At 44.7% G+C, this 16243-nt stretch overlaps 1 protein-coding gene across 3 annotated transcripts in view; it reads left to right on the top strand.

The window, feature by feature from the left end:
* MEGF6 (multiple EGF like domains 6) overlaps positions 1–16243 on the top strand; it is a 284338-nt gene that overhangs the window by 202552 nt on the left and 65543 nt on the right. The window contains exons 1-2 of one of the 3 annotated variants that reach the window (XM_032968231.2): positions 1757–4541; positions 12217–12339. The exons of 1 other annotated variant lie outside the window; for it this stretch is intronic. In XM_032968231.2, the coding sequence (XP_032824122.1) occupies positions 4013–4541; positions 12217–12339 (652 nt within the window). In that variant the 5' untranslated portion in view covers positions 1757–4012. Of the gene's footprint in view, positions 1–1756; positions 4542–12216; positions 12340–16243 lie in introns of those variants that run through there. One more of the 3 variants, XM_032968230.2, reaches the window with a different exon arrangement.

The raw sequence follows: 16243 nt of genomic DNA, 5'->3' as shown, positions 1-16243 counted from the left end.
GAAATGATCAGTCTATCATTTTAATGGCAGGTTTGTTTGAACAGTGAGAGACAGAATAACAAGAAAATCCAGAAAAACGCATCTCGAAAATGTTATAAATTGATTTGCATTTTAATGAGGGAAATACGTATTTGACCCCCTCTCAATCAGAAAGATTTCTGGCTCCCAGGTGTCTTTTATACAGGTAACGAGCTGTATAAAAGACACCTGTCCACAGAAGCAATCAATCAATCAAATTCCAAACTCTCCACAATGGCCAAGACTAAAGAGCTATCCAAGGATGTCAGGGACAAGATTGTAGACCTACACAAGGCCGGAATGGGCTACAAGACCATTGCCAAGCAGCTTGGTGAGAAGGTGACAACAGCTGGTGCTATTATTCGCAAATGGAAGAAACACAAAAGAACTGTCAATCTCCCTCGGCCTGGGGCTCCATGCAACATTTCACCTCGTGGAGTTGCAATGATCATGAGAACGGTGAGGAATCAGCCCAGAACTACACGGGAAGATCTTTCAATGATCTCAAGGCAGCTGGGACCATAGTCACCAAAAAAACAATTGGTAACACACTACGCCGTGAAGGACTGAAATCATTCAGCGCCCGCAAGAACCCCCTGCTCAAGAAAGCACATTTACATGCCCGTCTGAAGTTTGCCAATGAACATCTGAATTATTCAGAGGACAACTGCGTGAAAGTGTTGTGGTCAGATGAGACCAAAATGGAGCTCTTTGGCGTCAACTCAACTCGCTGTGTTTGGAGGAGGAGGAATGCTGCCTATGACCCCAAGAACACCATCCCCACCGTCAAACATGAAGGTGGAAACATTATGCTTTGGGGGTGTTTTTCTGCTAAGGGGACAGGCCAACTTCACCGCATTAAAGGGACGATGGACGGGGCCATGTACCGTCAAATCTTGGGTGAGAACCTCCTTCCCTCAGCTAGGGCATTGAAAATGGGTCGTGGATGGGTATTCCAGCATGACAATTACCCAAAACACACGGCCGAGGCAACAAAGGAGTGGCTCAAGAAGAAGCACATTAAGGTCCTGGAGTGGCTTCGCCAGTCTCCAGACCTTAATCCCATAGAAAATCTGTGGATGGAGCTGAAGGTTCGAGTTGCCAAACGTCGGCCTCGAAACCTTAATGACTTGGAGAAGATCTGCAAAGAGGAGTGGGACAAAATCCTTCCTGAGATGTGTGCAAACCTGGTGGCCAACTACAAGAAACGTCTGACCTCTGTGATTGCCATCAAAGGTTTTGTCACCAAGTACTAAGTCCTGTTTTGCAGAGGGGTCAAATACTTATTTCCCTCATTAAAATGCAAATCAATTTAAACATTTTTGACATGCGTTTTTCTAGATATTTTTGTTGTTAGTCTGTCTCACTGTTCCAACAAACCTGCCATTAAAATTATAGACTGATAATTTATTTGTCAGTGGGCAAACCTACAAAATCAGCAGGGGATCAAATACTTTTTTCCCTCACTGTACGTATATCCAGTCAACTTCCTGTGAGTAAGGCACTTGTTTCATCTTGGTGTTTTATTGCCGCGATGTGGCGCTGACGTTCGCCACGCACATTCGAGATTTCTCCTGCACGGTATTCACGCCACAGTCCCCCCAGCAGCCCCTTCCTTCCATTCAGTGCCTTGACCCATGGGGGGGGGGGTTAAGCACTGCTGCAACAGGGCCTCATAAAACGCATACGATACATCAGAGGCATGCAATGTCGCGTTGACAGTAAACTATTTGAAATGGGGGCATGTTTCTCTCGGGGTGAAGTTATACATTTTGGGGGGAAGTGTTCCTGTTCATGTTGTTTTCATCACTTGAAAATGAACAAGGCAGAACAATTGGTACCAACGTGCTAGAGGTAAATAATTATAAGTGTCTCACATGTACAGACATGTGTAACGCCTAGACCTTGTATCATTAATCCATGATGCGAGGTATATGTTTGAAACCATGAAATTGCTACGGCTTGAGAGGCCTTCATCCAGCAGTGGATAGCTCTTGGATGATGATTATTATTATTAGGATTGTAAAATGTATTTTAAAAGCTCCACAAGCAAACACATACATTTTAAAGTAATGTATACCCTGTGACATTACATTGCAGAGTGAATGATCATGGGATTTCAAAATTACCTGAGATTAGGTTTTGCAAGTTTCTGAATGTCGTCTGTATATTTATAATTGCCGCTTGTGTTTAAACTCAATGGCTGTGCTTGCGACGATGCATATTTTGTCAGATTATGAATTGTTTTGTAATAACGCACATTTACCATAAAGCAACTGCCCGATGTCAAAAGTAATAATGTGCAACGATTTGCAAATGTGGCGTGTTGACGACAAACATACCCCTGTAAAAATCCCGTGGAAATGAGTTTGGGATGAAACAACGGCAAACAAAAAAGAATGAAACGTTATTCTGTTCATGTGCCGGGCAAAGGAATTTCACTTTGACCAAGTCTACTCGTAACAAATGAGGGACTTTAATAAGACACGTTAAAAATGAATTACATTTGCGATCCATCATTCATGCCTGTGGACCAAGGGAGGGAGGCGCCAGAGGGGGTGATATATCTATGTACGGTTTTATAAGGACTAAGATCGATTGTTGACTTTCGTGCACAAAAATAGAATGAATGTGAAAGCATGTTAATGAAATATTGAATCTCTCAAGTGATCGACCACAACATCCAGCCAAGAAAATTCTTCTGCGTGTTGATTTTGACCGTAGATTGTATGGCTATGGCTGATGCTGCCGAGTGGCCTGGCCACTCTCTTGACCACACAACTGTTTAACAGCACGTGGCACTTAGATTATGAAGATGATGATAAAGGTATCAATATTTAACACTTTATCTCAGCAACTTCATCCCAATTAATTATAACTGAAGCTCAAGCACAATTTAAGGTTTACATTTTAATAAAATGAATTTCCCTCACTTATGCGGTAATAAAAAATGCAACTGACTGAAAATGCGGCGGAATGTGTATACTTAGGGCAATTATTGAACTTATTTGAGGATCAAAATAATGATATTGAGAGGTGACTTAGAACAGGATGGAGTGGTTTGGGAAACAATTAATTTGAGAGTAAAATAAACATATCAATGTGCTTTAAGAAGGCGAATATGGCCAATGAAAAAACAAACAGAAAGCTGAAACGTGTACAGATAAGTGTGGAGAGACGCATACTTGAAAGTACAATGAGAGACAGAAAGATGAACACTTGGATCAGAGAACGAAAACACGTCAGAGCCTCAGGAAACTTAGCGGGCTGCGGCAGCCAACATTAATAGATCGGTTGACATCCAACAGAGGAGACTCACGGTGATGGAATGACAGCCAAGGACTGTGGAATTGCAAGACCGTGAGGCTTTCTGATGGCGTGGGGTGGCCCAGCATCGAGCTGTGGATAAAGAATGGCCAAAACGTCATCCATTGTCCCGATCTCTATACTATTAATGAGTGCCCCGTTACACAAAATGTCACCTATTTCATGTACTTATTTACATTTTTAGGACAGTGTTTACTAACTCTCGTATTAAAGTTGCGTGTGTTTTGTGCTTCCGTACCACTGCCAATGCGGTACCAGCAATCAATGGCACACGTATCCAATATAATTGAACAACATTGGCACGGCACAAGTTGAGGAGCTGCTGCTGCCGCCGCTGCTGGTGTGACTCTTAGCACTCGTATCGGGCACTCGGGAGGAACAAGATTGTATTTGACTGCTCGGGGCTAGGGGAGGGGACAGATGACGCGGAGGAGAAAGCCGGCCAGGCAAAGCGGGCCCCGCATATCATTTAACGCAAGTGACACGAGGATCACTGTGCTGTCAAACGACACAGGAGGAGGGTGGAGGAGAGAGGCAGGCAGACAGACGTAAAGATGAAATCTAAGGTATAGACAAGCAGATATAACAAGCCAGCCGTAGTGATAAACCAGAGAGAGACAGATATCGAAAGACACCGGGAGAAGGCAACTGTGGGTGGAATGTGTGAATGCAGGAGAAAGTTTTGAGCCTCCTCAAGTGCAACACAACAGCAGGCACACCGCACCTCCGACTTAGCACGATTGGCTATGCACGGTGCGAACAGAAGTTCAACATAAATACATGCACCACCACAGTAGCACATTCGTCTCAGAGGTTCGCACACGCGCGCGCGCGCGCGCACGTGCACACAGCGAGAAACACATGCCGAGTCCGCAGTAGGGGTGGCGCTTGCGAGTTGCGAGCGTTCGCGCACAACTCACGGGCACGAGGGAGGGCAAAGCAAAAGAAAGCAGCCCCACAGAGGGCGAGGAGGTGGAAGAGCGGAGCGGCGAGCGCGAGGCAAGCGAGCTTCACTTGCTCAGAGCGCCCGGCGATGAGGGCCACCGGCGCATTCGCGGCGCTGCTGTGCGTGGCCGTGTCAGCGGCGCGCGCCACCTCCTACCCAGGGAGGCCCCTGCGCTACCAGCAGAGGGTCAACTGCTTCCCGTGCGTCCCCATGCGGAGCCCGCACAGAGGCAGGAGCGAGAATGTCACTGGTAATGAGCCGTGAGACGCTTTGGCTTTGCGTTCGGTGTTTTTGCGTGATTTTTGTTTGTTGTTTTTGTATATTCTTGCTGCTGTTGTTGTGATACAGATTATTATTTAACCGCGAAAGTTCGTTGTTGTGTTTTTTTTTATTGTCATAGTTTTGTTGTTCTGGGGGAGGGTGATTATTTTTGAAAGCGTGCGCGCGTGCGTGTGTCTCTGTGTGTGTGTGTGTTTGTGCTGCTTCTGTTTAGCGTGATGGTTCAGATTCGTCGGAGTTGTGAGCTCACGTGGAATGAGCTTTATTTATTGCGTAATTGCGTGTTTTGCTTACGTCTGTACGCTTGCTTTCTAAATGTTTCGAGGAGATGTGCTTCTGCCACGCTTGAATGTATTGTTTAAGTGGATCAGTAAGATGTGCGTATGATACTTTGCAACGCATCTTTTAAATGGTACGTGTGTGAATCGTGCCTCATACAACACTGCTTTAGATGGTCTAATATGTTGAACATATATATTTTAATTTTTATTTCATTTAATACCCATTCAGTATACTCAATTAAGTAATTTCACGTCTGTATTATCAAAAGTAGTTTCAAGTATAGTTTGTGTAACAAAGGTGACAATTCGAGATACCAGGTTAGGTCTAATTTGGACGAGTGACCCATAAAAAGCAAAACAAATAAAATTAAGTGCAGCAATGAAGTGAATCGAACACGAATCATCGTAACAATAATATATATTCTCAGCCAAACCTTTTGATAGACTTTACCTTCAGCAGCGGCTAATGAAATTTGTCCTGGCCGTGTAAGCACATTTTATGTAGTGGGAAAATATGTAACGGATTACAACGGATACCTGATTGGATTACCTGTATTCCACTAGTCCACGTGTAATGCAATACCAGCTCATAATAAAGACCGCTCGACATGTCCGTGGGCATTAGTGGAAGGGCGCTGGGTATATATATCATTCCCAGCTCAAGGTGCTCATAATACAACATTACGAGCCTGCCGAATCGTATAAAATCGCACGCTCGCCAAATTACGCGGCTTTTCATTCTCCGGCACACACACTGCGCGGCCAAGTAGCCTGAATGGCTTGGCTATTGTGGGTGGTGGTTTAAAGGCGCAAGATGATTGTTTAGACGCCACGAAGTGCCACGGGTGGGAGCTGTGCCTGTTCACTGCCTGCACGATGCTCGTGGAAGTTGCTTGTCGCTGCGTCGTCTGAAACGCATGGCTGCCCTACGTGACACTTATGCAATATGTGTACCTGCAATCCAAACATACTAACTGGCTTATATGCCAACTATACACGTTAATTCCCATAAGCATTTTATTTATTTCCCTGTATGTTGCTTATGTATGTGTGCACTTTTGTAATCTTCTACGGCTCTTCTACCTACGTGCCCAGAAGATACGTCAGCATGCGCCTGCCTGTACACATCACTGCTTTTACAGCTCGGCCATGCGAACTTGCTAACATGACTCCCAAGTTCGTAGCTGTCTGCACGATTTGTGTGCAGTCGAAGCTGGATGTAACCACGTCTTATATAAGCACGTTATTTGGCGATTACTGCACTGGCAGTGGTGCAGAAGCACAACGCACAACACGTCCGCAAATAACGCTGTGGCCGTGAAAGTAAAATGTATAATAGGTGACGTTTCGGGCAAGCGCCCGTCTTCATGGCACATCATTGATCATTGATGAAATGATGTGCCATGAAGACGGGCCATATCCCTTAGCCATCACCTCTTATATATGTTGCCTTCGTTTCCACTGCCAGACTGGAAGATCAAATCCAACTGGCAACAACTGGATTGGCGACTCACATGCTGAATAATATGTTGCATTGTTAACACGTATATAAAAGCACAGTTCTCCTATAAGCAACAGGCGCTTATGTTGCACTGGTGGAAGCAAGGCATCGGGCAGCTTATGATAGTGGAACACTTCGGATATATATACAGCTTGCCTTGCTCTCAAGGGGTGTTGAAGGTGTACATACCTGACTGCATTACTACATTCCTTAGAGGCAGAACACCCAGTCTGGGCTTTAGAGTTCGCCCACATACCGTGGTATGCACGTGCCCATTCCTAATTATCACAATTTTTCCCACATGCTTCCAATCACTGCTGTTTGCTTCTCCCGTGAAGCTGCTTTCGTTGTTGGGAGTGCGCGCACGGGTTAATATGGGAGTGCTGGCGTAAGAGTGAGTTCGAGCTTGCAATGAATCCGACTTGATGGAACCTGGATATGCCGCGATATTCTGGCGATGTTCGAGGGGTACGGGGAAACAGGCAAATTATGTAACTCCACAAATTGTAACGAGGCAGATTGAGAAGCTTCAAATTTTAAACGAACGCCGTTTATATATATAAACGAAGCATAATCACTGCTGCCAATAAGTTAATTACAGAAAAAATGTCCGAGCCAAGAGAGCAGCGTCCGGTGAATGTGTTGTCGTTATTATTTTAAACTGCCCGATTTGTTTCACATTTGCAGGCCACCGATCGTGCGTGTGTGATGATGTGCTGCGGTCATGCATATTTGAACGGATCCAAAACCCTCCCCCCCCCAAAAAATCTGACATATTTTAGTACCCTTTAATGTTTGGGCACGTCAGATGGAAATGCCAGGAAACTTGACATAAAATCATTACTGTGCCAAACGTGTTCCCATATTTGCACAACAACATTAGGATTGACATCAGCAACTTTCTTGGGTGTGGATACATTAAGCATATAATTTGCTACAATAAAAAATATATATACTCTTGATGTTGACAACCAAGAGGTATGTACAATACTACATAGAGATCACAGCAGACACATTGTGATACGCAGCGGTTAGGTCAGTATTACATTAACTAATCTAATTGTTGCAGGTTGGATTTGATCTTCCAGCATGGCAGTTGAAACAATGGCCACGTTTTTTAGTTTTTTAATCCCTCCACCGATGTTCAACCAGTCGTATATTGTGTGGTGGGGCATAGTGGTGGTGAGGGTGCCACGTTAGTTAGATGTTGACTACCTCGCCTGGTATATTTTGAGTGTGCGTGTCTCTCTCCCTTTGGTCGCATAGAGTTTTCTCTGGGTCCTCCGATTTCTCCCTCCACATTTAGAATCAACACGCGTTTAGAGTATTTGACTGCTATACATTTCCACATGATAAGCCACTTCATTGAGCTTTCATTTGTATCCAGCTCGCTTCTGAAAAAGCTCATAGCTTAGTGCGCCTTGCCTGGTAAAAATAAACATAGTTTAGTTTGATTTTAGTTTTAATCCTAACTCTTCATAGAGATCTGGCCTGTGTGGGGTAGTAGGCCAAGTGCCCTCATAGGGCCTCTCTAGAACTCCCGCTCCCTCCAGTGGAGACCCTTCTGCCAGCAGTGACATGAACAAGTAATTGAACGGCTGCATCTATATAAAGTATGATGCATATATATTATTTTCACAAAAGGAAATTGTAAACAACCGTGTAATATCAGGTTTATACATGAGCCAAGAGGGAAATTTCTCTCCGAAGCGAGATTATGGTGCCAGTTTTAAAACCACTTCGAGATCTGGCCAAGACTCTGAAAGCCCTCGTGGGATGGAATTATAAGGACATTTTTATTATGTAGAACCTGAAGCTCTTACTTGAAAATAGTCTAATAAATTCCCACATTTTTATTCTTAAGTTGCATCCGTAATAACTGTGAGTTTTAAATAGACCATGTATACACATACCAGCCGTATGATGAATGTGGCTTCATCCAGATCCATATACATGATGAGGGCAGTGGCTATTTCTCTTAATATATTTTTAAAGGATTTGAAGAAATAAGAACAAAGAAAATACCATTTGTGAAAATAACGTCAATAATTATAAACAATAGTAATTTGAATATATATCATGTTAAACACATTAACATTATATTTACTGCAATACTTGAATTTCTTTAGGGGTTTATTGTTTAAGGTAAATGTGCAGTCATGCAATTGCATGCTCATTCCACTGCTGGCTGAAGGGCCTTAATCTGGAGGGAACTCTGCAACCTCTGGATTCCGAGTCCAGTGTGCTAACCATGACACCACTGTGGCAACTTCCTTAGAATGTTTTTTTTTGTACGAGATCAAATTTAACTGAAATATCTCATTCCAAGTTTGCCTGAAGGAAAATATTTATCAACACCCTGTAATGCCCCCTCACTAACTTAACATTCAATGACATAGCAAAAAAAAACATATGCTTCGGAGTATTTTTTTGTTACATTGCATTTTTTTTTATTTAGGACAGCAAACGCCTGTGAAATATACAGTGTATTAAAAAATGTTGTGTATATGCATGAATAAACCTCAACTGTGGGCACAGCTGCTATGCATTTAAAGGACGCTTTATGGCCAAAAAAAAATGTGAAATGGAACCAATTAAACATTGAAAAGTCTGACTAGTTGAGCACGAAATCATGAGCAAATACAATTCTCATGTTGTTTTGCCATCATCATTGTTATCAGCCATGATTTATCCACTGCTGGATGAAGGTCTTCCTAAGCCCACCATCATCATGTTTCACGGTCCTGCAACAGAACAATCTCTCGAACTCCTGGACAGAAGCTCATTCCCTTGCACTGCTTCCAACGTGGATGGACCAACAGCGTCCCCAGTCCATAATGGACTGCCCATGGCTCAGGACTTTTAGAATAATGAAACAACACGTTCCTGGAGGTGCATATATGTATTACTTATGAACAATTCTTAATTTCAGCTGGAGATATATGGGGCTGAGCACTGTAAAATAACCCCCCCCCCCTGTCTGGGGTTTCATTTGGAGCGTTGGAGTTTGGGGGCATCCAGAAAATATTCCATGAGAAATTAAGCCCCGTGTATAGGAGGCAAAAAAAAAAAAAAACTGACACAAATTTCTACAGAAGGTATTTGTGTTGGGCATAATAGCTATAATTAGATCACTGCTCACTCTACACAAGTGTTCACATGGGGTTGGTTTTACAACAAAATTATAGCTTGCTGTTGTTACATGCTGTGTCCTGATGGCCACCTCCTAATCACACCTGGCCAGTCAATCATGAGGAAAGCAGTAATGCTGGATTCATATCGTGCCATTTCGAGAAGCTGCCACTGAAATGTCATTCAACTTGTGGGGAGTTGCTCGATTTGATTCCTTCCATCCAAGCACTAGCCATTCTCGAGCCTGCTTATCTTTCGGGATCGGGCGAGGGTGATATGGTCGTAGGCCTAAAAGCCGCCAGCATGATTACAATGGTGCTTTTCGTAATTTTGAAACAAGTTGAGGCAGTTTGCCTTTGCAATCTCTCATTTGAAGCACGGAGTCACTCGTGACTCGAGGTATCCACGAGGCTCTGCCAGCACATGTGATGCTGCGTAAACAGTCGCAGAAGCATGCTTCCAATGAAGCACCAAACACGGCGTCTCGAACGCAATGATCTTAAAGTGTAAAATTCAAGCGAAATATCGCACGGTCCAATGTACCGTACGCAACTCTTTCTAATCGTGTTAATGTGGAGAAGTAAGTATCAAAGTGGTGGAGCAGACAATGCATACATACGGTGGAAAAGTTCAACAACACACACGCACATACATTTCCTTCACATATGTATCTGTGTCTCCACATAAAGTACTGATTAAGTGTCACCAAACAACTCTGGAGCAGTTTCAACATTCAGTGTCTCATAAGCAGACTCAGGCTGGCTTGAATCGACGCTGGTGAGCCTCCTGATGTTTAAAGTTTTCGTGACTTGCAGGAATACATATTCTTTGGGTCTTTCGGTAAAGTCACGTGGATAAGTTCAAATGAATATTTTTTGATTATTATAAACTTTCTGGTCACTCGTCCGAGCCTTATCCAGCCCAATCCCGTTGAGCTTCTGGGATCGGGCACATTATGAGTGAGATTGGTCATAGGCACATTCACCCATATATATATTTATATGCATCCATATTTATTTAAATCTCAACACTTCCTGTCCTTCCATTGCATCATGCCGGCATAGGCCGCTGGCTCCATGGTGTGCAAGCTACCATCATCAAGTTGCATGTGTGCATCGTGCACTATGTACATGCGTGTGCGCATATATACACAAAGCGTGGCATTCACTACCACTCAGGTCACGCACACTGGGTAATGGTAGCCGTGGCATGTCCGTTTTTTGCACCTGACGTATTCCTGATGCTATTATAAACATGCGTTACAAACTGCTGTCATCACGAAGGATGCTTATATATTTTTTTTTTATCCTAGGTTGGAGCGTGCCGTCTAGATAGCAACATGAAGAAATAGCTTTGGTGTGCGTCATTGTCATTCCGCGAATGCAGCAGAATCACAGTGGCATTTCACCAATAGCACTGCTGTGATTTATATTCACTTCAATGGCCAGCAAGTGCAGTTTCTTGAATTATGGCTGCAAAACATTACTGTTATTATGTCGCGTCTATTGAAGTTGGCGCTCGGGTTAAGCAGTTACGACAAAAGAGGCGAATAACGACTATAACAGCTGCGTTGTGCTCCCAAGTGGCTTGTGACGTCACCTCGGTTGCCACCTTTGTAACCGAAGTGTAACTTTGAGGCCTCGTGGAGTGCTGAAAGTCTAAAAGCATGCACAAAGACACACACACACAAACACAATCGGCAGGAAAGTTCCTCAGCTGATATTATGAAAATAGCAAAAACGAGTACAGCCGAGACTTACAGGCACAATTTCGCCATCATGGAATGCTTACGTAGATCCGCATCCAGCGTGTTAAACTAAACACCCACGATTTATCCAACTTACAGAGGGGGCTTCACCCTCAGCGAGGGGCTGATTGTGAGGCTCGTGGTTGCAGGCAGGTCAATGCCAGATGCCACTCGTTCCACAGCACTTGTCTTTCTCCTTCATAGCCCATTGACAGTAGCTTGGCATTTAACCTCCGTGTCCTCTCGGTCTGCCCGGAGGAGAGATTAGGAGCTCCGGCATGGATGAAGTCACGGTCCGCTTAAGCTTTCCCAACACCCCCAGCCAAGAGCCCACCACGTACTTGCCCCGATGCTTATCTGTGGCCGATGCAGTTTCACGATTACATGAATGAGCGTCACTGTCCTGACACCAGTCAATGGAGCGTTGCAGGGGCACACAAGTAGGGTTTCATAGCGGTAAGGGGAGGGGGGGTCATTGTGAGCGTCGCTGCTCTAAATGCTTTTGTGGCATCTAATTCTGGTAAAGCCATTTAACCCCTGACTTTCGACCATTGTGCAAGTCATGAGCATTCTTTGGAGCCCGACTGCAAGTAATTGCACTTCTCAATGCACGATCTTTAATCAATGGCGCGTTGCATCAGAATTGTGTTTTGCTGCTATACAATGCACCACCATGATCATTCTTTGAATAGTCAAATCGCACCCCGGATACACCCACAATCTCGTCATTTCTCGGAAGCCAAAGCAGGGCAAAGTTGTGAAGAAAAAGAGAGCCTCTCGCAACGCGAATACACATTCGGATGTCCAATCGCAGTTCATAGTGTGACCGTTGATCGATCGCGTTTTGCCTTACCGGAATGTCGTCGAGCGCCCGGAGACGCAAACGGCGCGTGCCAACAGGCGTGCGTCTTCCGTTTCGGTTTGAGCTGCAGTTATAAGCGTGACCCATCGATCGATCGATTGGTCGATCGCGTTTGCCTTCCAGACGTCGACGAGTGCCTGGAGCACAACGGCGGGTGCCAGCACGTGTGCGTCAACACGCCGGGGAGCTACCACTGCGAATGCCGCCCGGGCACCAAGGTGCACAGCGATGGCCGCACCTGCGTTTGTGAGTTGCTCTTCATCGCGGTTTTGCAAACGACGTACGGATGGACTCCCCCCCCCCCCCCCTCCTGGTACACACGCTCAGCTTGCGCGGGGGAGGAGGGGGTGGTTAGTCTGCCGACTTGGTAGCGCAGGGCGCTAACCGTAGCACCGCCGTAGCGCCCCACTCGTGGACACACGCACACCCACTTTGGATCATCATCATCATCATCGTAGGTAAGTACGGCATTTATTCAGCATTTATGCTACTCTTTTTGGTTGCCATGTACCTAACCTCATTATTTAGGTAAGGCTTTTAAGTATTGAATAATCACATTTTTGGCTTTCGCGGCACATTCCAAGAACGTGTAACCCCCACGATCTTCAAGTGTCTCCTCTACACAGAACACAGCAAGAGATTCTGCCGTGCCGCATTGGATTAATACACCGGATTTGCAATCCAGAGGTTACCGGTTCATCTTCATCTCCTGGCGTGGCAGTTGAAATATCGGACAAGTTATTAAATCCTCCCCCCCCCGCATTGCCTACTGCCCAGACATACTCCACTACTTCCGCGTTGTCTTGTCAGGGGCTCTCTCGAGTGGAAGGCCCCTCCGCCAGCAGTGGCATGAGCATGCAATTTCCGGTCTGCACCATTACCATATCCCTGTGCAATATGAGTCTAGAAAATGCTATGCACGTGGTGCTTCTTCATGGGCAGGATGCACAAGGCGTGCGACTACCACACGTGCCCACCGGCCCCGACACAAAAACTCACGCATCTTGCTGTCTCATCGTCATCGTCATCCGCACCTCCGATTAACACTGTTGGCTACGTATGGTGAGAAACATTTTCAACATACATATATACGTACATTTTTTTTATCTCGATTGAAAACTCCTTTCTTTCGAACTGCGTTTTGTGTTTAATTTGCTGTTCTTCCCCCACACCTCCGATTAGCACGGTTGGCTACGTACGGTGCGAAAGAAGTTCGACATACATAGTGCCTGTAATCCTGTTCCTTGGAGGCAGGGTTGGTGGTTCATGGAGGGATTTCATCACGGTGCTGTTACACTCCAAATGCGCTGGGCTTCGAGGTGGCAATTATGAAAATGGGCCGGCCGGCCTGCGCAGATTTTCACGTGTTATCTGGAATGCTGTGGATTCCTGCCACATTTGAAGAAAAAAATGCACTCCTAAAAAGGAATTGGCCAAAACATCCTAATGCAGGGACCCTTCCTTCAAAACAGTCTTCTGACACAGCGAAGCTTTCCTGTGTAAAACAAGCGGAGCAATTAAATACAACCAGACCTCGCCAGAATGTGGGAGCTCTGGTGGGCGTTAATGCCTCACAATGCGTCCGAATTGTCATGTTTGCAAAAAAGAAAAAAAACCGGTTGTGGTGAATTTGAAAGCTGCTAATTCACGATAGATTGAGCATTGTGAAAACAGCGTTAACAGGGCACATATGCGAACAGCACGCGTGTCCGCATCGCACAGAACACGGCCATGCATAATTTAACACTGCTGTTGGATTTACGCAGGGACCCTGATAAATGGGCTGCGAACTGCGTGAATTTTTGTTGCGTGCAAGAATAACTGTTTAAGATAAAAAAAAATGATCATAGGGGAGAAAAAGTTGGCCATTCGGCTGTCCCTCTGCTGAAAAATAACATTTTAGCATGGAAATAACATCCCCGTGTTTTCCGAAAGCTTGATCGTAACAGCAAGCAGCTTATGATTTTTATAATGGAAAATATTATTGTTATCCTTTTGACAAGCAAGACGCGCAGCCTACTGCCGAGTCTTGCATAGGGGATGCACGATATGCACTATACATACACTATAGGGTAACGCATTAATATATGCCTCACTAAAATAACTAAAATATACATGTAAATTACATCTTCGTTGAAAACGACTGTCTTGAGAACCGGTTTTTGTGTTTAGTTTGTTGTCCTTCCTCCGCACCTCTGGGATTAGCACGGCTGGCTACGTATGGTGCAAAAACAACTCCGCATACATGCATACATGTTATTTTTTGTTTATTTCAAAGCCTGCACATTTCTACCAGCAATCTCACTCCGTGCATTACAAATCCCTTTACACACTCGCAATACAATGTGTCCAACAGAGCTGGACTGATATGCTTGCGACGCTCATTGATGCGCAATATCGGGTCCAAAATAAATGCAATTTACAGTGAGGGGAAAAAAAGTATTTGATCCCCTGCTGATTTTGCACGTTTGCCCACTGACAAAGAAATGATCAGTCTATAATTTTAATGGTAGGTTTATTTGAACAGTGAGAGATAGAATTACAACAAAAAATCCAGAAAAACGCATGTCAAAAATGTTATGAATTGATTTGCATTTTAATGAGGGAAATAAGTATTTGACCCCTCTGCAAAACATGACTTAGTACTTGGTGGCAAGACCCTTGTTGGCAATTACAGAGGTCAGACGTTTCTTGTAGTTGGCCACCAGGTTTGCACACATCTCAGGAGGGATTTTGTCCCACTCCTCTTTGCAGATCTTCTCCAAATCATTAAGGTTTCGAGGCTGACGTTTGGCAACTCGAACCTTCAGCTCACTCCACGATTTTCTATGGGATTAAGGTCTGGAGACTGGCTACGCCACTCCAGGACCTTAATGTGCTTCTTCTTGAGCCACTCCTTTGTTGCCTTGGCCGTGTGTTTTTGGTCATTGTCATGCTGGAATACCCATCCACGATCCATTTTCAATGCCCTGGCTGAGAGAAGGAGGTTCTCACCCAAGATTTGCCGGTATATGGCCCCGTCCATCGTCCCTTTGATGCGGTGAAGTTGTCCTGTCCCCTTAGCAGAAAAACACACCCAAAGCATAATGTTTCCACCTCCATGTTTGACGGTGGGGATGGTGTTCTTGGGGTCATAGGCAGCATTCCTCCTCCTCCAAACACGGCGAGTTTAGTTGATGCCAAAGAGCTCCATTTTGGTCTCATCTGACCACAACACTTTCACCCAGTTGTCCGCTAAATCATTCAGATGTTCATTGGCAAACTTCAGACGGGCATGTATATGTGCTTTCTTGAGCAGGGGGACCTTGCGGGCGCTGCAGGATTTCAGTCCTTCACGGTGTAGTGTGTTACCAATTGTTTTCTTGGTGACCATGGTCCCAGCTGCCTTGAGATCATTGACAAGATACTCCCATGTAGTTCTGGGCAGATTCCTCACCGTTCTTATGATCATTGCAACTCCACGAGGTGAGATCTTGCATGGAGCCCCAGGCCGAGGGAGATTGACAGTTATTTTGGATTTCTTCCATTGGCGAATAATCGCACCAACTGTTGTCACCTTCTCACCAAGCTACTTGGCAATGGTCTTGTAGCCCATTCCAGCCTTGTGTAGGTCTACAATCTTGTCCCTGACATCCTTGGAGCGCTCTTTGGTCTTGGCCATGGTGGAGAGTTTGGAATCTGATTGATTGCTTCTGTGGACAGGTGCCTTTTATACAGGAAACAAGCTGAGATTAGGAGCACTCCCTTTAAGAGTGTGTTCCTAATCTCAGCTCCTTACCTGTATAAAAGACACCTGGGAGCCAGAAATCTTTCTGATTGAGAGGGGGTCAAATACTTATTTCCCTCATTAAAATGCAAATCAATTTATAACATTTTCAACATGCGTTTTTCTGGATTTTCTTGTTGTCATTCTGTCTCTCACTGTTCAAATAAACATACCATTACAATTATAAACTGATCATTTCTTTGTCAGTGGGCAAACGTACAAAATCAGCAGGGGATTAAATACTTTTTTTCCCTCACTGTAAAAGAGCAAAGATAATGAGGTGTGACTTCAAGTTCACGCAAAAATATAGTCACCACGGTTTTCTACCTCTGTCTCTGTAACAAAAACGAAATCAGTTTCACCGCAGATGGTTGTGACTTTTGA

This window comes from Petromyzon marinus, chromosome 39 (genome assembly GCF_048934315.1).
Source record: "Petromyzon marinus isolate PM22_M1 ecotype Great Lakes invasive population chromosome 39, UKy_Petmar_22M1.pri1.0, whole genome shotgun sequence".
In the NCBI taxonomy this organism is placed as follows: Eukaryota; Metazoa; Chordata; class Hyperoartia; order Petromyzontiformes; family Petromyzontidae; genus Petromyzon; species Petromyzon marinus.
Note: the sequence above shows the minus strand (reverse complement) of the source record. Positions and strands in the feature narration are given on the sequence as shown.